The following is a 22,077-nucleotide window of genomic DNA, read 5'->3' as shown; positions in this document are numbered from 1 at the left end:
CCCAGTGTATACAGTGACAGACCTGTACCCACCAGTACTGTACCCCAGTGTTATACAGTGACAGACCTGTACCCACCAGTACTGTACCCCAGTGTTATACAGGGACAGACCTGTACCCACCAGTACTGCACCCCAGTGTTATACAGTGACAGACCTGTACCTACCAGTACTGTACCCCAGTGTTATACAGGGACAGACCTGTACCCACCAGTACTGTACCCCAGTGTATACAGTGACAGACCTGTACCCACCAGTACTGTACCCCAGTGTTATACAGTGACAGACCTGTACCCACCAGTACTGTACCCCAGTGTTGTACAGTGACAGACCTGTACCCACCAGTACTGTACCCCAGTGTTATACAGTGACAGACCTGTACCCACCAGTACTGTACCCCAGTGTTATACAGTGACAGGCCTGTACCCACCAGTACTGTACCCCAGTGTTATACAGTGACAGACCTGTACCCACCAGTACTGTACCCCAGTGTTATACAGTGACAGACCTGTACCCACCAGTACTGTACCCCAGTGTTATACAGTGACAGACCTGTACCCACCAGTACTGTACCCCAGTGTTATACAGTGACAGACCTGTACCCACCAGTACTGTACCCCAGTGTTATACAGTGACAGACCTGTACCCACCAGTACTGTACCCCAGTGTTATACAGTGACAGACCTGTACCCACCAGTACTGTACCCCAGTGTTATACAGTGACAGACCTGTACCCACCAGTACTGTACCCCAGTGTTATACAGTGACAGACCTGTACCCACCAGTACTGTACCCCAGTGTTATACAGCGACAGACCTGTACCTACCAGTACTGTACCCCAGTGTTATACAGTGACAGACCTGTACCCACCAGTACTGTACCCCAGTGTTATACAGTGACAGACCTGTACCCACCAGTACTGTACCCCAGTGTTATAGTGACAGACCTGTACCCACCAGTATTGTACCCCAGTGTTATACAGTGACAGACCTGTACCCACCAGTACTGTACCCCAGTGTTATACAGTGACAGACCTGTACCCACCAGTACTGTACCCCAGTGTTATACAGTGACAGACCTGTACCCACCAGTACTGTACCCCAGTGTTATACAGTGACAGACCTGTACCCACCAGTACTGTACCCCAGTGTTATACAGTGACAGACCTGTACCCACCAGTACTGTACCCCAGTGTTATACAGTGACAGACCTGTACCCACCAGTACTGTACCCCAGTGTTATACAGTGACAGACCTGTACCCACCAGTACTGTACCCCAGTGTTATACAGTGACAGACCTGTACCCACCAGTACTGTACCCCAGTGTTATACAGTGACAGACCTGTACCCACCAGTACTGTACCTCAGTGTTATACAGTGACAGACCTGTACCCACCAGTACTGTACCCCAGTGTTATACAGCGACAGACCTGTACCCACCAGTACTGTACCCCAGTTTTATACGGTGACAGACCTGTACCCACCAGTACTGTACCCCAGTGTTATACAGTGACAGACCTGTACCCACCAGTACTGTACCCCAGTGTTACACAGTGACCAACCTGTACCCACCAGTACTGTCCCCCAGTGTTGTACAGTGACAGACCTGTACCCACCAGTACTGTACCCCAGTGTTATACAGTGACAGACCTGTACCCACCAGTACTGTACCCCAGTGTTATACAGTGACAGACCTGTACCCACCAGTACTGTACCCCAGCGTTATAGTGACAGACCTGTACCCACCAGTACTGTACCCCAGTGTTAGTGACAGACCTGTACCCACCAGTAATGTACCCCAGTGTTATACAGTGACAGACCTGTCCCCACCAGTACTGTACCCCAGTGTTATACAGTGACAGACCTGTACCCACCAGTACTGTACCCCAGTGTTATACAGTGACAGATCTGTACCCACCAGTACTGTACCCCAGTGTTATACAGCGACAGACCTGTACCCACCAGTACTGTACCCCAGTGTTATACAGCGACAGACCTGTACCCACCAGTACTGTATCCCAGTGTTATACAGTGACAGACCTGTACCCACCAGTACTGTACCCCAGTGTTATACAGTGACAGACCTGTACCCACCAGTACTGTACCCCAGTGTTATACAGTGACAGACCTGTACCCACCAGTACTGTACCCCAGTGTTATACAGTGACAGACCTGTACCCACCAGTACTGTACCCCAGTGTTATACAGTGACAGACCTGTACCCACCAGTACTGTACCCCAGTGTTATACAGTGACAGATCTGTACCCACCAGTACTGTACCCCAGTGTTATACAGTGACAGACCTGTACCCACCAGTACTGTACCCCAGTGTTATACAGCGACAGACCTGTACCCACCAGTACTGTACCCCAGTGTTCTACAGTGACAGACCTGTACCCACCAGTACTGTACCGCAGTGTTATACAGTGACAGACCTGTCCCCACCAGTACTGTACCCCAGTGTTATACAGTGACAGACCTGTACCCACCAGTACTGTACCCCAGTGTTATACAGTGACAGACCTGTACCCACCAGTACTGTACCCCAGTGTTATACAGTGACAGACCTGTACCCACCAGTATTGTACCCCAGTGTTATACAGTGACAGACCTGTACCCACCAGTACTGTACCCCAGTGTTATACAGTGACAGACCTGTACCCACCAGTACTGTACCCCAGTGTTATACAGTGACAGACCTGTACCCACCAGTACTGTACCCCAGTGTTATACAGCGACAGACCTGTACCCACCAGTACTGTACCCCAGTGTTATACAGTGACACACCTGTACCCACCAGTACTGTACCCCAGTGTTATACAGCGACAGACCTGTACCCACCAGTACTGTACCCCAGTGTTATACAGTGACAGACCTGTACCCACCAGTACTGTACCCCAGTGTTATACAGCGACAGACCTGTACCCACCAGTACTGTACGCCAGTGTTATACAGTGACAGACCTGTACCCACCAGTACTGTACCCCAGTGTTATACAGTGACAGACCTGTACCCACCAGTACTGTACCCTAGTGTTATACAGTGACAGACCTGTACCCACCAGTACTGTACCCCAGTGTTATACAGGGACAGACCTGTACCCACCAGTACTGAACCCAGTGTTATACAGTGACAGACCTGTACCCACCAGTACTGTACCCCAGTGTTATACAGTGACAGACCTGCACCCACCAGTACTGTACCCCAGTGTTATACAGTGACAGACCTCTACCCACCAGTACTGTACCCCAGTGTTATACAGTGACAGACCTGTACCCACCAGTACTGTACCCCAGTGTTATACAGTGACAGACCTGTACCCACCAGTACTGTACCCTAGTGTTATACAGTGACAGACCTGTACCCACCAGTACTGTACCCCAGTGTTATACAGTGACAGACCTGTACCCACCAGTACTGTACCCCAGTGTTATACAGTGACAGACCTGTACCCACCAGTACTGTACCCCAGTGTTATACAGCGACAGACCTGTACCCAACAGTACTGTACCCCAGTGTTATACAGTGACAGACCTGTACCCACCAGTACTGTACCCCAGTGTTATACAGTGACAGACCTGTACCCACCAGTACTGTATCCCAGTGTTATACAGTGACAGACCTGTACCCACCAGTACTGTACCCCAGTGTTATACTGTGACAGACCTGTACCCACCAGTACTGTACCCCAGTGTTATACAGTGACAGACTTGTACCCACCAGTACTGTACCCCAGTGTTATACAGTGACAGACCTGTACCCACCAGTACTGTACCCCAGTGTTATACAGTGACAGACCTGTACCCACCAGTACTGTACCCCAGTGTTATACAGTGACAGACCGGTACCCACCAGTACTGTATCCCAGTGTTATACAGTGACAGACCTGTACCCACCAGTACTGTACCCCAGTGTTATACTGTGACAGATCTGTACCCACCAGTACTGTACCCCAGTGTTATACAGTGACAGACCTGTACCCACCAGTACTGTACCCTAGTGTTATACAGTGACAGACCTGTACCCACCAGTACTGTACCCAGTGTTATACAGTGACAGACCTGTACCCACCAGTACTGTACCCCAGTGTTAGTGATAGACCTGTACCCACCAGTACTGTACCCCAGTGTTAGTGACAGACCTGTACCCACCAGTACTGTACCCCAGTGTTATACAGTGACAGACCTGTACCCACCAGTACTGTACCCCAGTGTTATACAGTGACAGACCTGTACCCACTAGTACTGTACCCCAGTGTTATACAGTGACAGACCTGTACCCACCAGCACTGTACCCCAGTGTTATACAGTGACAGACCTGTACCCACTAGTACTGCACCCCAGTGTTATACAGTGACAGACCTGTACCCACCAGCACTGTACCCCAGTGTTATACAGTGACAGACCTGTACCCACCAGTACTGTACCTCAGTGTTATACAGGGACAGATCTGTACCCACCAGTACTGTACCCCAGTGTTATACAGTGACAGACCTATACCCACCAGTACTGCACCCCAGTGTTATACAGTGACAGACCTGTACACTGCGGTACTGTGCTGGGGTGCGATTGTCCGTGCGGTGGGGTGACGATCGATGCTCTCTTCCCCCCCCTCAGGGCAGCCTGGTGTTCGTGGTGGGTAAGGTGGACGGTCTCCTGTTGGTCAGCGGACGGAGGCACAATTCAGACGACATTGTGGCCACAGCCTTGGCGGTGGAGCCGGTGAAAACCGCATATCGAGGGAGGTGAGTGTCTCCATGGAGACGGGTCGAGAGAGTTATCACTGACGGGAGGGGACTCGCAATATTCTCTGTCTCTCTCTCTCTCTCTCTGTCTATCTGTCTGTCTGTCTCTCTCTCTCTCTCTCTCTCCCTCCCTCTCCCCCTCTGTCTCTCAATTCAATTCAATTCATATCGCTTTATTGGCATGACAAGTTACATCTTATGTTGCCAAAGCATCGAAAAACATTCATGTTTGTACACAAAAATACAGATCTATCCATACAGTGTATAAACAGATATATCCCTGAGTGTATAAATATGCATTCATATAATTTATATATACTCTTTTCTTATATTTAGTGGTTGTCCCTCTGTTTATGGCAAGCTGTAACATAGTGTGCTGCTAGTGTTACACAATTTCTCTCTTCCCCTCGTAGGTATGGGAGTTTTTGGTCGTCATTCAAATTTCTGAATTCCGGGCATATTTTTGTGAATTTTGGGTAGAAATTCTCCCTTATGCCCTGATATTTTCTACAAGCTGTGAGGAAGTGCATCTCTGTCTCCACCACTCCCTGACTGCAGTGAGAGCATATCCTGTCCTCTCTTGGTAGCCGGGTCTGCCTGTGTCTACCTTTTTCGATCGCCAGGCTATGTTCACTAAGTCTGTACATTGTCAAGGTTTTTCTCAGTTTGCTATCCTTTACCATGGTCAGGTAATCAGCCATGTTGTATTGTCTGTTTAGGTCCAAGTAGCAATTGAGTTTGTTTTGGGTTTTTGTTGTTTCTGCCAATATGACATATTTTTCCTTTTGCTTAGTGACAATTGTGTTAGGTCGAATTCTCTGTGCTACGATGTCACTGTCCTGGGGCTGGTTATTATTAGTAGTGTTAGTAGTTACTTCACTGAGTCCCAGGACTAGTTGACTGAGGGTATTCTTCTTTATGGTCCTCTCTTGGCATTTCAGGGCTTCGTAATGATAGCATTGGGGGTTGCTCATTTCTAGGTGTTTCCAAAATTCGGTGGCTCTTTTTTGGATAGTGATTATTAATGGATATTGGCCTAGTTCTGCCCTGCATGCATTGTTTACGGTTTTCCTTTGAGTCCGGAGGATACTTTTACAGAATTCTGCATGTAGGATCTCAATTGGGTGTTTGTCCCATTTTGCAAATTCTTGTTGTGTTAGCGGTCCCCACACCTCACTGCCATAGAGTTCAATTACTGATTTGAAAATTTTGAGCCAAATGCTAATTGGGATTTCTATTTGGATTGATTTTTTAATGGCATAGAAAGCCCTTCTTGCTTTCTCTTTCAGTTCATTCACGGCCAGTTTGAAATTTCCCGTAGAACTGATTTTTAAGCCCAAGTATGTGTAGTTAGTGGTTTGTTCAATTTTGGTTGTTCCTAGTGTGAAATTTATTTTTCCCCCGTCTCTCCCCCCCCCCCCCCCCGTCTCTCCCTCCGTCTCTCGATCTCGCTCGCTGTCCCTGACTGTTGTCTCTCTCCCCAGGATCGCCGTGTTCGCGGTCACTGTGTTCTACGACGAGAGGATCGTGATCGTTGCGGAGCAACGCCCCGACGCGTCTGAAGAGGACAGTTTTCAGTGGATGAGCCGTGTGCTGCAGGTACGGCCCAGGCTGCAGAGCCAGGACTCCAGCTAACCCGCTCCCCCTGCCCACCCCTCCCTCCCTCTCCCCTCCATGCCTCTCCCCCTGCCCTCCATGCCCCTCCCCCTCAACCTCTCCCAACTGCCCTCTCCGCCTGTCGCTGTTTCTGTGTGAGTCTCTGCCTCTCTCACACTCTCTCTCCCCACAGGCGATCGACAGCATCCACCAGGTGGGCATCTACTGTCTGGCGCTGGTTCCTGCCAACACGCTCCCCAAGACCCCGCTGGGCGGGATCCACATCTCTGAGACCAAGCACCGGTTCCTGGAGGGGACGCTGCACCCTTGCAACATCCTGCTCTGCCCCCACACGTGTGTCACGAACCTGCCGAAACCGCGACAGAAACAGCCGGGTGAGTAACTGCGGATTCGGGGGCAGTTCCCTCTACACTGTCCCCATCAAACACTCCCAGGGCAGGTACAGCACGGGGTTAGATACAGAGTAAAGCTCCCGCTACACTGTCCCATCAAACACTCCCAGGGCAGGTACAGCACGGGTTAGATACAGAGTAAAGCTCCCTCTACACTGTCCCATCAAACACTCCCAGGGCAGGTACAGCACGGGTTAGATACAGAGTAAAGCTCCCTCTACACTGTCCCATCAAACACTCCCAGGGCAGGTACAGCACGGGTTAGATACAGAGTAAAGCTCCCTCTACACTGTCCCATCAAACACTCCCAGGGCAGGTACAGCACGGGGTTAGATACAGAGTAAAGCTCCCTCTACACTGTCCCCATCAAACACTCCCAGGGCAGGTACAGCACGGGTTAGATACAGAGTAAAGCTCCCTCTACACTGTCCCCATCAAACACTCCCAGGGCAGGTACAGCACGGGGTTAGATACAGAGTAAAGCTCCCTCTACACTGTCCCATCAAACACTCCCAGGGCAGGTACAGCATGGGTTAGATACAGAGTAAAGCTCCCTTTGCACTGTCCTCATCAGACACTCCCAGGGCAGTAGAGCACAGGGTTAGATACAGAGTAAAGCTCCCTCTACACTGATCCCATCAAACACTCCCAGGGCAGGTACAGCACGGGTTAGATACAGAGTAAAGCTCCCTCTACACTGTCCCATCAAACACTCCCAGGGCAGGTACAGCATGGGTTAGATACAGAGTAAAGCTCCCTCTACACTGTCCCATCAAACACTCCCAGGGCAGGTACAGCACGGGTTAGATACAGAGTAAAGCTCCCTCTACACTGTCCCATCAAACACTCCCAGGGCAGGTACAGCACGGGGTTAGATACAGAGTAAAGCTCCCTCTACACTGTCCCATCAAACACTCCCAGGGCAGGTACAGCACGGGTTAGATACAGAGTAAAGCTCCCTCTGCACTGTCCCATCAAACACTCCCAGGGCAGGTACAGCACGGGTTAGATACAGAGTAAAGCTCCCTCTACGACTGTCTCATCAAACACTCCCAGGGCAGGTACAGCACGGGTTAGATACAGAGTAAAGCTCCCTCTACACTGTCTCATCAAACACTCCCAGGGCAGGTACAGCACGGGTTAGATACAGAGTAAAGCTCCCTCTACACTGTCTCATCAAACACTCCCAGGGTAGGTACAGCACGGGTTAGATACAGAGTAAAGCTCCCTCTACACTGTCCCATCAAACACTCCCAGGGCAGGTACAGCACGGGGTTAGATACAGAGTAAAGCTCCCTCTACACTGTCCCATCAAACACTCCCAGGGCAGGTACAGCACGGGGTTAGATACAGAGTAAAGCTCCCTCTACACTGTCCCATCAAACACTCCCAGGGCAGGTACAGCACGGGGTTAGATACAGAGTAAAGCTCCCTCTACACTGTCCCATCAAACACTCCCAGGGCAGGTACAGCACGGGGTTAGATACAGAGTAAAGCTCCCTCTACACTGTCCCATCAAACACTCCCAGGGCAGGTACAGCACGGGGTTAGATACAGAGTAAAGCTCCCTCGACACTGTCCTCATCAAACACTCCCAGGGCAGGTAGAGCACAGGGTTAGATACAGAGTAAAGCTCCCTCTACACTGTCCCATCAAACACTCCCAGGGCAGGTACAGCACGGGGTTAGATACAGAGTAAAGCTCCCTCTACACTGTCCCATCAAACATTCCCAGCGTCCCGGCGAGGGGTGATCGGTCAGTGTGTCGCTGACCCCGGTCATTCTGTGCCCACAGCTGGGGTCGGACCGGCCTCGATGATCGTAGGGAACCTGGTGGCTGGTAAGCGGATCGCTCAGGCCTCGGGGAGAGACCTCGGCCACATCGAGGAGCACGAGCTGGGACGGAAGGTGAGTGACTCCTGATCCCATGCGAGGGTCGGTGAGTGGGGTGGGGGTACTGGGGATAAGGGGTCGGGGTGTGGTTCAGTGGAGTGGGCTTGGGGGTACGAGGTTGGGGCCGAGTGGGTATGGGGGTGGTGGATTCCGGGGAGGGCTGGTGATACGGAGTGGGGGGGGGGGGTTCGGGGGTACGGGGATTGGGGGCACGGGGTTGGTCTGAGTTGCGGGCCAATGGTATGCGGTATGGAGGGTAGGGAGTATGGGGGTCAGTTCGGGCTTATGGGGTCACTGGGTGATTGGGGGGGGATTCGGAGGGTGGGGTTACAGGGGGTGTATTTTGGGGTATGGTGTCTGAGGGTTACAGGGTCGGGGGAGTGGGGAGTTGGGATACAGGTGTGGGGGGGGAGCGGTTCGGGTGTACAGGGGGTGAGTTCGGGAGTACTGGGTCTGGGGGTTACGGGGTTAGGCCGGTTCCCTCACTGTCCTTTGTTTTATTCCAGTTCCAGTATCTTGCCGAGGTCCTGCACTGCCGCGCACAGTCCACCCCGGATCACACGCTCTTCTTACTGTTGAGTGCCAAGGTATGTCGGAGAGCCTGGTAATAGTGACACCCCCTCCCTCTCCCCATCTCGGCCTCTCCCCGTCTCGGCCTCCCCCCGCCGCCTCCCGGTGATTTAAAGGCTCGTTGATCTGTGTTTCTAGGGGTCTCCGGCCAGCACGGCCTCCTGTCTTCAGCTGCACCGCAGGGCCGAGAGAATTGCCACGGTTCTGAGCGATAAAGGACGCTTCAACGCGGGCGATGTCGTTGTGCTGCTCTATCCGCCCGGTAATTAATCCCATTTTCCCCGAATCTTAGAGCATAATACAGGCCGGCACCCCGGTGCCAGTGCTGAGGGAGCGCCGCACTGTCGGAGGGGCAGTACTGAGGGAGCGCCACACTGTCGGAGGGGCAGTACTGAGGGAGCGCCGCGCTGTCGGAGGGGCGGTAATGAGGGAGCGCCGCACTGTCGGAGGGGCGGTACTGAGGGAGCGCCGCACTGTCGGAGGGGCGGTACTGAGGGAGCGCCGCACTGTTGGAGGGGCAGTACTGAGGGAGCGCCGCGCTGTCGGAGGGGCGGTAATGAGGGAGCGCCGCACTGTTGGAGGGGCAGTACTGAGGGAGCGCCGCGCTGTCGGAGGGGCGGTAATGAGGGAGCGCCGCACTGTCGGAGGGGCAGTACTGAGGGAGCGCCGCACTGTCGGAGGGGCAGTACTGAGGGAGCGCCGCACTGTCGGAGGGAGCGCCGCACTGTCGGAGGGGCGGTAATGAGGGAGCGCCGCACTGTCGGAGGGGCGGTACTGAGGGAGCGCCGCACTGTCGGAGGGGCGGGTACTGAGGGAGCGCCACACTGTCGCCTCTATAGGCATCGGAGGGGGAAGCGGTGCAGATTCACCAGAACGATACCCCGGGGGCTAAAAGGGGTTAAATTCTGAGGACAGGTTGCACAGACTAGGCTTGTGTTCCCTCGAGTGTAGGAGATTAAGGAGTTGATCTGATCGAGGTGTTTACGGATTTGATAGGGTCGATAAGAGAGAGAAATTATTTCCATGGTGGGGGGAGTCCAGAGCAAGGTGGGGTGTAACCTTAAAATTAGAGCCAGGCTGTTCAGGGGTGATGTCAGGAAGCACTTCTTCACACAAAGGGTAATCTGGAACTCTTTTCCCCCCCCCCCGCCCCCCAAAAAAGCTGTTGAGGCTGGGGGTCAATTGGAGCTTTCAAAACTGAGATCGATGGATTTTTGTTGGGTAAGGGGCTCGAGGGTTACGGAACCAAGGTGGGTAGATGGAGTTAAGATACAGATCAGCCCTGATCTGATTGAATGGTGGAACAGGCTCGAGGGGCTGAATGGCCTCCTCCTGTTCCTAATGTAACAGGCTCGAGAGGCTGAATGGCCTCCTCCTGTTCCTAATGTAACAGGCTCGAGGGGGCTGAATGGCCTCCTCCTGTTCCTAATGTAACATGTCCGAGGGGCTGAATGGCCTCCTCCTGTTCCTAATGTAACAGGCTCGAGGGGGCTGAATGGCCTCGTCCTGTTCCTAATGTAACAGGTTCGAGGGGCTGAATGGCCTCCTCCTGTTCCTAATGTAACAGGCTCGAGGGGGCTGAATGGCCTCGTCCTGTTCCTAATGTAACGGGCTCGAGGGGCTGAATGGCCTCCTCCTGTTCCTAATGTAACAGGCTCGAGGGGGGCTGAATGGCCTCCTCCTTTTCCTAATGTAACAGGCTCGAAGGGGGCTGAATGGCCTCCTCCTGTTCCTAATGTAACAGGCTCGAGGGGGGCCTGAATGGCCTCCTCCTTTTCCTAATGTAACAGGCTCGAGGGGGGGCTGAATGGCCTTCTCCTGTTCCTAATGTAACAGGCTCGAGGGGGGCCTGAATGGCCTCCTCCTGTTCCTAATGTAACAGGCTCGAGGGGGGCCTGAATGGCCTCCTCCTTTTCCTTATGTAACAGGCTCGAGGGGGGCTGAATGGCCTTCTCCTGTTCCTAATGTAACAGGCTCGAGGGGGGCCTAAATGGCCTCCTCCTGTTCCTAATGTAACAGGCTCGAGGGGGGCCTGAATGGCCTCCTCCTGTTCCTAATGTAACAGGCTCGAGGGGGGCCTGAATGGCCTCCTCCTGTTCCTAATGTAACAGGCTCGAGGGGGGCTGAATGGCCTTCTCCTGTTCCTAATGTAACAGGCTCGAGGGGGGCCTGAATGGCCTCCTCCTGTTCCTAATGTAACAGGCTCGAGGGGGGCCTGAATGGCCTCCTCCTGTTCCTAATGAAACAGAGTCGAGGGAGGCTGAACGGCCTCCTGTTCCTGTCGAGAGGGGTGGGACGGGGGGAGTGGGTATTGGGGTGCTGACGATCGCGAGCTGTGTTGTGAATTCTTCGTTTTTCTCCCCCCTTCCCCCCCCCCCCCCCCCCCCCACAGGAATCGAGCTGATCGCCGCTTTTTACGGTTGCCTGTACGCGGGTTGCATTCCTGTCACCGTGCGACCCCCTCACCCCCAGAACCTGTCCGCCACGCTGCCCACCGTCAAGATGATAGTCGAGGTAAGGGCCGCTCGGTGATCTTCCCCCCCCCCCCCCCCCACCGCACTGACTCCTCACAGCGGTCCGTCAGCTCGACGATCCCTCGCGCTCGAACCTCACCGCTCGCGGTGGTTCCGGCACTCGCGGTTCCCTCGCCACTGGGCAGCAGCCGTGTGACATTCTGCTGTTTTTTCTTCTTCTCCCAGGTCAGCAAGGCGGTGTGCATCCTCACGACGCAGATCATGGCCAAGCTTTTGCGATCCAAGGAGGCTGCAGCCGCGGTGGAGGTGCGGAGCTGGCCGGCGATCATCGACACCGGTAAGGACCGGCAGCGAGGTCGCGCGCGCGCCCAGGGTTCCGTCCGTCGGAGGGGGTGATCAGGCGGCGCGATATTTCACCGCCTTTATGAACCTGCCCTTCCTGTTTCTTCTAGATGACCTGCCCAGGAAGCGACTGTCCAACGTCTACAAGCCGCCCACCCCCGAGATGTTGGCTTATCTGGACTTCAGTGTCTCCACCACCGGCATGCTGACTGGGGTCAAGGTACTGTCACGTCACGTTACATCACGTCACTGCCCCCCACACCACCTGGGGGTGGGGGAGGGAGGGAGATCATAAGGGTGATATCACATCACTGCACTCACTCACTCACACACAGAAATACTGTTTCTCACACACACACACACACAAATACTGTCTCACACAAATACCGTCTCTCTCTCACACAGACACACACACACACACACACACACTGTCTCTCACACACAGAAATACTGTTTCTCACACACACACAAATACTGTCTCTCACACACACTCACAAATACTCTGTCTCTCACACACTCAGGCAAATGCTGTCTCACTCACACTCAGAAAAATACTGTCTCGCGCATGCTCTCGCTTGCACACGCGCTCTTGCTCGTGTATGCGCACGCGCACTCACAGACTCGCTCACGCACAGACGGTTAGCAGCACTGTATCTTGCGGAGATTAACCACAGCAGGAGGGACTTTTTTTTTAACCCAGAGGGTTGTGAGTGCGTGGAGTTCACTCCCGGAGTTAGTGACTGAAGCAGAGAGCGGGTCAAGAGCTAAGAAGAGGTCAGACAAGTCGTTGAAGGAACATGGGAACAGGGCGGCGGGCACCTGGGATTGGAACACTGCCGGCGTGGAGGATCAACGACAAGACGGGGCGGGACAGGACGGATGCCCGTTTCCCTGCCGTAATTTCTGTGTAATGATCCGCTCGCTCCCGGTCTCGCCTGCAGTTTACGAACCCTGGGGTTGTGGGAGGTTACTGAATGTCCGGAGTCTCTCACCACCTCCCCGCTCTCTCCTCTCTCTTCCAGGTCTCTCACGCTGCCGTTAGCGCTCTCTGCCGCTCGATAAAGTTGCAGTGCGAGCTGTACTCCTCTCGACAGGTCGCCATCTGCCTGGACCCTTACTGTGGCCTGGGCTTCGCTCTCTGGTGTCTCTGTGGGTAGGTTCATCGCCCCCTTTCCCCTGGATCAGACGCGCGATCTGCCAACAGCAGCCTGCGTTTTATACCGCGCCTTTAACGTAGTAAAACTTCCCAAGGGCGCTTCACAGGAGCGTAATTCAGGCACATAGGAGATATTAGGGACAGGTGACCACAAGCTCGGTCAGAGAGGGAGGTTTTAAGGAGCGTCTTAAAGGAGGAGAGAGAGAGGCGGAGAGGTTTAGGGAGGGAATTCCAGAGCTCGGGGTCCAGGCGGCTGAAGGCACGGCCGCCAATGGTGGAGCGATGGAGATCGGGGGGATGCACAAGAGGGCAGAATCGGAGGAGCGCAGAGATCTCTGAGGATGGTAGGGGCTGGAGGAGGTTACAGAGATAGGGAGGGTTGTAGGGGGCTGGAGGAGGTTACAGAGATAGGGAGGGTTGTAGGGGGCTGGAGGAGGTTACAGAGATAGGGGGGGTTGTAGGGGGCTGGAGGAGGTTACAGAGATAGGGAGGGTTGTAGGGGGCTGGAGGAGGTTACAGAGATAGGGAGGGTTGTAGGGGTTGGAGGAGGTTACAGAGATAGGGAGGGTTGTAGGGAGCTGGAGGAGGTTACAGAGATAGGGAGGGTTGTCGGGGGCTGGAGGAGGTTACAGAGATAGGGAGGGTTGTCGGGGGCTGGAGGAGGTTACAGAGATAGGGAGGGTTGTAGGGGGCTGGAGGAGGTTACAGAGATAGGGAGGGTTGTAGGGGTTGGAGGAGGTTACAGAGATAGGGAGGGTTGTAGGGAGCTGGAGGAGGTTACAGAGATAGGGAGGGTTGTCGGGGGCTGGAGGAGGTTACAGAGATAGGGAGGGTTGTCGGGGGCTGGAGGAGGTTACAGAGATAGGGAGGGTTGTAGGGGGCTGGAGGAGGTTACAGAGATAGGGGGGGTTGTAGGGGCTGGAGGAGGTTACAGAGATAGGGAGGGTTGTAGGGGGCTGGAGGAGGTTACAGAGATAGGGAGGGTTGTAGGGGTTGGAGGAGGTTACAGAGATAGGGAGGGTTGTAGGGAGCTGGAGGAGGTTACAGAGATAGGGAGGGTTGTCGGGGGCTGGAGGAGGTTACAGAGATAGGGAGGGTTGTCGGGGGCTGGAGGAGGTTACAGAGATAGGGAGGGTTGTAGGGGGCTGGAGGAGGTTACAGAGATAGGGAGGGTTGTAGGGGTTGGAGGAGGTTACAGAGATAGGGAGGGTTGTAGGGAGCTGGAGGAGGTTACAGAGATAGGGAGGGTTGTCGGGGGCTGGAGGAGGTTACAGAGATAGGGAGGGTTGTCGGGGGCTGGAGGAGGTTACAGAGATCTCTGAGGATGGTAGGGGCTGGAGGAGGTTACAGAGATAGGGAGGGTTGTAGGGGGCTGGAGGAGGTTACAGAGATAGGGAGGGTTGTCGGGGGCTGGAGGAGGTTACAGAGATCTCTGAGGATGGTAGGGGCTGGAGGAGGTTACAGAGATAGGGAGGGTTGTAGGGGGCTGGAGGAGGTTACAGAGATAGGGAGGGTTGTAGGGGTTGGAGGAGGTTACAGAGATAGGGAGGGTTGTAGGGAGCTGGAGGAGGTTACAGAGATAGGGAGGGTTGTAGGGGGCTGGAGGAGGTTACAGAGATAGGGAGGGTTGTAGGGGCTGGAGGAGGTTACAGAGATAGGGAGGGTTGTCGGGGGCTGGAGGAGGTTACAGAGATAGGGAGGGTTGTAGGGGGCTGGAGGAGGTTACAGAGATAGGGAGGGTTGTAGTGGCTGGAGGAGGTTGCAGAGATAGGGAGGGTTGTAGGGGGCTGGAGGAGGTTACAGAGATAGGGAGGGTTGTAGGGGGCTGGAGGAGGTTACAACCCTCCCTATCTCTGTAACCTCCTCCAGCCCCCTACAACCCTCCCTATCTCTGTAGAGGGCTGGAGGGTGTTACAGAGACAGGGAGGGCTGGAGGAGGTTACAGAGATAGGGAGGGTTGTAGGGGGCTGGAGGGTGTTACAGAGATAGGGAGGGTTGTAGGGGCTGGAGGAGGTTACAGAGATAGGGAGGGTTGTAGGGGGCTGGAGGGTGTTACAGAGATAGGGAGGGTTGTAGGGGGCTGGAGGGTGTTACAGAGATAGGGAGGGTTGTAGGGGGCTGGAGGAGGTTACAGAGATAGGGAGGGTTGTAGGGGCTGGAGGAGGTTACAGAGATAGGGAGGGTTGTAGGGGCTGGAGGAGGTTACAGAGATAGGGAGGGTTGTAGGGGCTGGAGGAGGTTACAGAGATAGGGAGGGTTGTAGGGGCTGGAGGAGGTTACAGAGATAGGGAGGGTTGTAGGGGCTGGAGGAGGTTACAGAGATAGGGAGGGTTGTAGGGGGCTGGAGGAGGTTACAGAGATAGGGAGGGTTGTAGGGGCTGGAGGAGGTTACAGAGATAGGGAGGGTTGTAGGGGCTGGAGGAGGTTACAGAGATAGGGAGGGTTGTAGGGGCTGGAGGAGGTTACAGAGATAGGGAGGGTTGTAGGGGCTGGAGGAGGTTACAGAGATAGGGAGGGTTGTAGGGGCTGGGGGAGTTCCCAGAGATAGGGAGGGTTGTAGGGGGCTGGAGGAGGTTACAGAGATAGGGAGGGTTGTAGGGGCTGGAGGAGGTTACAGAGATAGGGAGGGTTGTAGGGGCTGGAGGAGGTTACAGAGATAGGGAGGGTTGTAGGGGCTGGAGGAGGTTACAGAGATAGGGAGGGTTGTAGGGGCTGGAGGAGGTTACAGAGATAGGGAGGGTTGTAGGGGCTGGAGGAGGTTACAGAGATAGGGAGGGTTGTAGGGGCTGGAGGAGGTTACAGAGATAGGGAGGGTTGTAGGGGGCTGGAGGAGGTTACAGAGATAGGGAGGGTTGTAGGGGCTGGAGGGAGTTACAGAGATAGGGAGGGTTGTAGGGGCTGGAGGAGGTTACAGAGATAGGGAGGGTTGTAGGGGCTGGAGGAGGTTACAGAGATAGGGAGGGTTGTAGGGGGCTGGAGGAGATTACAGAGATAGGGAGGGTTGTAGGGGGCTGGAGGAGGTTACAGAGATAGGGAGGGTTGTAGGGGCTGGAGGAGGTTACAGAGATAGGGAGGGTTGTAGGTGGCTGGAGGAGGTTACAGAGATAGGGAGGGTTGTAGGGACTGGAGGAGGTTACAGAGATAGGGAGGGTTGTAGGTGGCTGGAGGAGGTTACAGAGATAGGGAGGGTTGTAGGGGCTGGAGGAGGTTACAGAGATAGGGAGGGTTGTAGGGGGCTGGAGGAGGTTACAGAGATAGGGAGGGTTGTAGGTGGCTGGAGGAGGTTACAGAGATAGGGAGGGTTGTAGGGGCTGGAGGAGGTTACAGAGATAGGGAGGGTTGTAGGGGCTGGAGGAGGTTACAGAGATAGGGAGGGTTGTAGGGGGCTGGAGGAGGTTACAGAGATAGGGAGGGTTGTAGGGGGCTGGAGGAGGTTACAGAGATAGGGAGGGTTGTAGGGGGCTGGAGGAGGTTACAGAGATAGGGAGGGTTGTAGGGGGCTGGGGGAGGTTACAGGGATAGGGAGGGTTGTAGGGGGCTGGAGGAGGTTACAGAGATAGGGAGGGTTGTAGGGGCTGGAGGAGGTTACAGAGATAGGGAGGGTTGTAGGGGCTGGAGGAGGTTACAGAGATAGGGAGGGTTGTAGGCGGCTGGGGGAGTTCCCAGAGATAGGGAGGGTTGTAGGGGGCTGGAGGAGGTTACAGAGATAGGGAGGGTTGTAGGGGGCTGGAGGAGGTTACAGAGATAGGGAGTGTTGTAGGGGCTGGAGGAGGTTACAGAGATAGGGAGGGTTGTAGGGGCTGGAGGAGGTTACAGAGATAGGAAGGGCTGTAGGGGGCTGGAGGAGGTTACAGAGATAGGGAGGGTTGTAGGGGGCTGGAGGAGGTTACAGAGATAGGGAGGGTTGTAGGGGGCTGGAGGAGGTTACAGAGATAGGGAGGGTTGTAGGGGCTGGAGGTGGTTACAGAGATAGGGAGGGTTGTAGGGGGCTGGAGGAGGTTACAGAGATTGGGAGGGTTGTAGGGGCTGGAGGAGGTTACAGAGATAGGGAGGGTTGTAGGGGCTGGAGGAGGTTACAGAGATAGGGAGGGTTGTAGGGGCTGGAGGAGGTTACAGAGATAGGGAGGGTTGTAGGGGCTGGAGGAGGTTACAGAGATAGGGAGGGTTGTAGGGGCTGGAGGAGGTTACAGAGATAGGGAGAGTTGTAGGGGGCTGGAGGAGGTTACAGAGATAGGGAGTGTTGTAGGGGGCTGGAGGAGGTTACAGAGATAGGGAGGGTTGTAGGGGCTGGAGGAGGTTACAGAGATAGGGAGGGTTGTAGGGGCTGGAGGAGGTTACAGAGATAGGGAGGGTTGTAGGGGCTGGAGGAGGTTACAGAGATAGGGAGGGTTGTAGGGGCTGAAGGAGGTTACAGAGATAGGGAGTGTTGTAGGGTCTGGAGGAGGTTACAGAGATAGGGAGGGTTGTAGGGGCTGGAGGAGGTTATAGAGATAGGGAGGGTTGTAGGGGACTGGAGGAGGTTACAGAGATAGGGAGGGTTGTAGGGGCTGGAGGAGGTTATAGAGATAGGGAGGGTTGTAGGGGCTGGAGGAGGTTATAGAGATAGGGAGGGTTGTAGGGGCTGAAGGAGGTTACAGAGATAGGGAGTGTTGTAGGGTCTGGAGGAGGTTACAGAGATAGGGAGGGTTGTAGGGGCTGGAGGAGGTTATAGAGATAGGGAGGGTTGTAGGGGACTGGAGGAGGTTACAGAGATAGGGAGGGTTGTAGGGGCTGGAGGAGGTTATAGAGATAGGGAGGGTTGTAGGGGCTGGAGGAGGTTATAGAGATAGGGAGGGTTGTAGGGGACTGGAGGAGGTTACAGAGATAGGGAGGGTTGTAGGGGGCTGGAGGAGGTTACAGAGATAGGGAGGGTTGTAGGGGCTGGAGGAGGTTACAGAGATAGGGAGGGTTGTAGGGGCTGGAGGAGGTTACAGAGACTGGGAGTGTTGTAGGGGCTGGAGGAGGTTACAGAGATAGGGAGGGTTGTAGGGGACTGGAGGAGGTTACAGAGATAGGGAGGGTTGTAGGGGCTGGAGGAGGTTATAGAGATAGGGAGGGTTGTAGGGGACTGGAGGAGGTTACAGAGATAGGGAGGGTTGTAGGGGGCTGGAGGAGGTTACAGAGATAGGGAGGGTTGTAGGGGCTGGAGGAGGTTACAGAGATAGGGAGGGTTGTAGGGGGCTGGAGGAGGTTACAGAGATAGGGAGGGTTGTAGGGGGCTGGAGGAGGTTACAGAGATAGGGAGGGTTGTAGGGGCTGGAGGAGGTTACAGAGATAGGGAGGGTTGTAGGGGCTGGGGGAGTTCCCAGAGATAGGGAGGGTTGTAGGGGCTGGGGGAGTTCCCAGAGATGGGCGGTCTTGGACGGATATGGGGTCGGAAGCTCGGGGTGACTGTTCTTGTCTCCAACACAGGGTCTACTCCGGCCACCAGTCCATCCTGATCCCTCCCGTGGAGCTGGAGACCAATCTGCCTCTGTGGCTGTCGGCTGTCAGTCAGTACAAGGTCCGGGACACTTTCTGCTCTTACTCGGTGATGGAGGTGTGCACCAAGGGGCTCGGCACACAGACCGACGGGCTGAAGGTAAGCTGGAAGGGTCAAGCAGAGACGCCCCCTTCCTCAACTTCTCCCCTCGCCCCCTCCCCTCCCCTCGCCCTCGCCCCCTCCCCTCGCCCACACACTGACCGCGTCCGACAGCGCTCTCGCTCAGCCCAGTCCCTCTGACGGCACGGCCCCCTCCCCGCAGGTTGCCCACGGCTCGGGTTGGGCAGATGCTCCCACTCTGTGGCTGCGGGCGGTTTTACAGTCGGTGCAATTTTCTCCGCGTCCTGACCCAGGGTCCCGTCCCCGAATCGATAGCCTCTCCGTTCTCACCCAAAACGTTTGTGGGCGTCGCTGGCAGGGCCCAGCATCTATTGCCCATCCCTAGTCGCCCCTTGAGAAGGTGGTGGTGAGCCGCCGCCTTGAACCGCTGCAGTCCCGTGTGGTGAAGGTGCTCCCACAGCGCTGTTAGGGAGGGAGTTCCAGGATTCTGACCCAGCGACGATGAAGGAACGGCCGATATATTTCCAAGTCGGGATGGTGTGTGACTCGGAGGTGGAACTTGGAGGTGGTGGTGTTCCCACGCGCCTGCTGCCCTTGTCCTTCTAGGTGGTGGAGGTCGCGGGTTTGGGAGGTGCTGCCGAAGAAGCCTTGGCGAGTTGCTGCAGTGCATCTTGTAGATGGTACACACTGCAGCCACGGTGCGCCGGTGGTGGAGGGAGTGAATGTCAGATCAGTTAGACTGGTCGGTCGAATAGATCGGTCGGTCGGTGTACCGCGGGTGTCGCTGTCCCGGTTATAAACTGAACCTGACTTGTTTCTGCCCATTGCCAGGCTCGAGGAGTGAACCTGTCGTGTGTGCGGACATGTGTGGTGGTGGCGGAGGAGCGAGCGCGGATCGCACTGACCCAGTCCTTCTCCAAGCTGTTCAAGGACCTGGGCCTCTCCCCCCGGGCGGTCAGCACCACCTTCGGTTCAAGGGTCAACATCGCCATCTGTTTACAGGTCAGTGCCAGCGGTCAGTACCCACAGTCGGTCAGTGCCAGCGGTCAGTACCCACAGTTGGTCAGTGCCAGCAGTCAGTCGGTCAGTGCCAGTGGTCATTTGGTGTCAGTCGGTCAGTGGCAGCAGTCAGTCGGTCGGTGCCAGCGGTCAGTCAGTGGTCAGTGACGCTCCGCTCCAGACCGCAGACCGCCGCCCTCCCCCGGTACACTCGGTGCTCGATGGGAGACACTGCGGCGCAGACTCCAGATCGCGGGGGGATGGATGGGGCCACACCTCTCAAAGTGGGTAAAGGTCTCGCCCCATGTGGTACTGAGCCCCACACACATGGGGCAGGAAGATCCCAGCTAACAAATGGGGGCCTGGGGTCCGGGGGGGAAGCAGGTGTTTACCATATTATTTGGTGCAGGCCGAGGAGGTGGGAGGTGCTGCGGCGCCACCATTGGCGGGAGGGTGTAATTACAACGTGACGTGTTTACATAGGAAGTTTCCATTATAACCGGAGAGGAGGGGGAAAGTCGCCACAGAAAAGCGATGAGAGGGAGTGAGATTTGAAGTGCGCACAGACGTACACGGGATCAGCTCGCCTTGTGACAGCGGGGGTAATGCCTGTCACTTTCCTTTCAGGGAACCTCGGGACCTGACCCAACCACCGTCTATGTGGACTTGAAGGCGCTACGCCATGACAGGTAGGTGCACGTGCGGGACGGGGATGGGGAATCGATAGCTGGGTGCGGGTATCTCCATCCTGGTTCAGTCTAGCCCTCTCTTGCATAATAATTACAGCACAGAAACAGGCCATTCGGCCCATCTGCTCCGTGCCGGTGTTTCTGCTCCACACGAGCCTCCTCCCACCCCTCTTCATCTCACCCTATCACCATATCCTTCGATTCCTTTCTGCCTCGTGTGTTTATCCAGCTTCCCCCTTAAATGCATCTATACTATTCACCTCCACCACTCCCTGTGGTAGCGAGTTCCACATTCTCACCACTCTCTGGGTAAAGAAGTTTCTCCTGAATTCCCCATTGGATTTATTAGTGACTCTCTTATATTGATGGCCCCTAGTTCTGGTCTCCCCCACAAGTGGAAACAGCTTCTCTACGTCTACCCTATCGAACCCCTTCATAATTTTAAAGACCTCTATCAGGTCACCCCTCAGCCTTCTCTTTTCTAGAGAAAAGAGCCCCAGCCTGTTCAATCTTTCCTGATAGTTATAAACCGCTCAGTTCTGGTGGTATCCAAGTAAATCATTTTTTGCACCTTCTCCAGTCCATTTTATAATATGGAGACCAGAACTATGCACAGTGCTCCCAAGTGTGTTCTAACCAAGGTATATGGAGACCAGAACTGTGCACAGTGCCCCAAGTGTGTTCTAACCAAGGTATATGGAGACCAGAACTGTGCACGGTGCTCCAAGTGTGGTCTAACCAAGGTATATGGAGACCAGAACTGTGCACGGTGCTCCAAGTGTGGTCTAACCAAGGTATATGGAGACCAGAACTGTGCACAGTGCTCCAAGAGTGGTCTAACCAAGGTATATGGAGACCAGAACTGTGCACAGTGCCCCAAGTGTGGTCTAACCCAGGTATACGGAGACCAGAACTGTGCACAGTGCTCCCAGTGTGGTCTAACCCAGGTATACGGAGACCAGAACTGTGCACAGTGCTCCAAGTGTGGTCTAACCAAGGTATATGGAGACCAGAACTGTGCACAGTGCTCCAAGTGTGGTCTAACCAAGGTATATGGAGACCAGAACTGTGCACAGTGCTCCCAGTGTGGTCTAACCAAGGTATACGGAGACCAGAACTGTGCACAGTGCTCCAAGTGTGGTCTAACCAAGGTGTACGGAGACCAGAACTGTGCACAGTGCTCCAAGTGTGGTCTAACCCAGGTATACGGAGACCAGAACTGTGCACAGTGCTCCAAGTGTGGTCTAACCAAGGTATATGGAGACCAGAACTGTGCACAGTGCTCCAAGAGTGGTCTAACCAAGGTATATGGAGACCAGAACTGTGCACAGTGCCCCAAGTGTGGTCTAACCAAGGTATATGGAGACCAGAACTGTGCACAGTGCTCCAAGAGTGGTTCTTAAATTTAAAAAAATAAAACACAAACGCTTTTAAAGAAAGAAGGATCTTGCATTTCTCCAGCGTCGGTCACGGCCTCGGGACATCCCAAAGCACTTTGCAGCCAACACGAAGTATGTTTTTTGAAGTGTGGTCATTGTTGTAATGTAGGAAACAAGGCAGCCATTTTGCACACAGCAAGCTCCCACAGACAGCAGTGAGATAAATGACCGGATCATCTGTTTT

General features: G+C 54.7%; 1 protein-coding gene across 1 annotated transcript; it reads left to right on the top strand.

The window, feature by feature from the left end:
* Positions 1-4,608: 4,608 nt before the first annotated feature.
* Positions 4,609-21,190, top strand: LOC147097199 (disco-interacting protein 2 homolog B-like; the record flags this gene model as incomplete). Its single annotated transcript, XM_085972545.1, has 13 exons — positions 4,609-4,742; positions 6,227-6,341; positions 6,532-6,733; positions 8,546-8,658; positions 9,150-9,230; positions 9,352-9,475; positions 11,606-11,727; positions 11,913-12,024; positions 12,140-12,249; positions 13,052-13,182; positions 18,637-18,805; positions 19,598-19,768; positions 20,393-21,190. Coding segments are annotated over 13 exons (1,650 nt in total), but the record flags the coding sequence as incomplete, so codon positions are not given.
* Positions 21,191-22,077: the final 887 nt, after the last annotated feature.

This window comes from Somniosus microcephalus, chromosome 33 (genome assembly GCF_052327205.1).
Source record: "Somniosus microcephalus isolate GS21.2 chromosome 33, FLI_Smic_1.0, whole genome shotgun sequence".
NCBI lineage: Eukaryota > Metazoa > Chordata > Chondrichthyes > Squaliformes > Somniosidae > Somniosus > Somniosus microcephalus.
The sequence above is the reverse complement of the archived record's forward strand: the minus strand, read 5'-3'. Positions and strand labels throughout refer to the sequence as shown.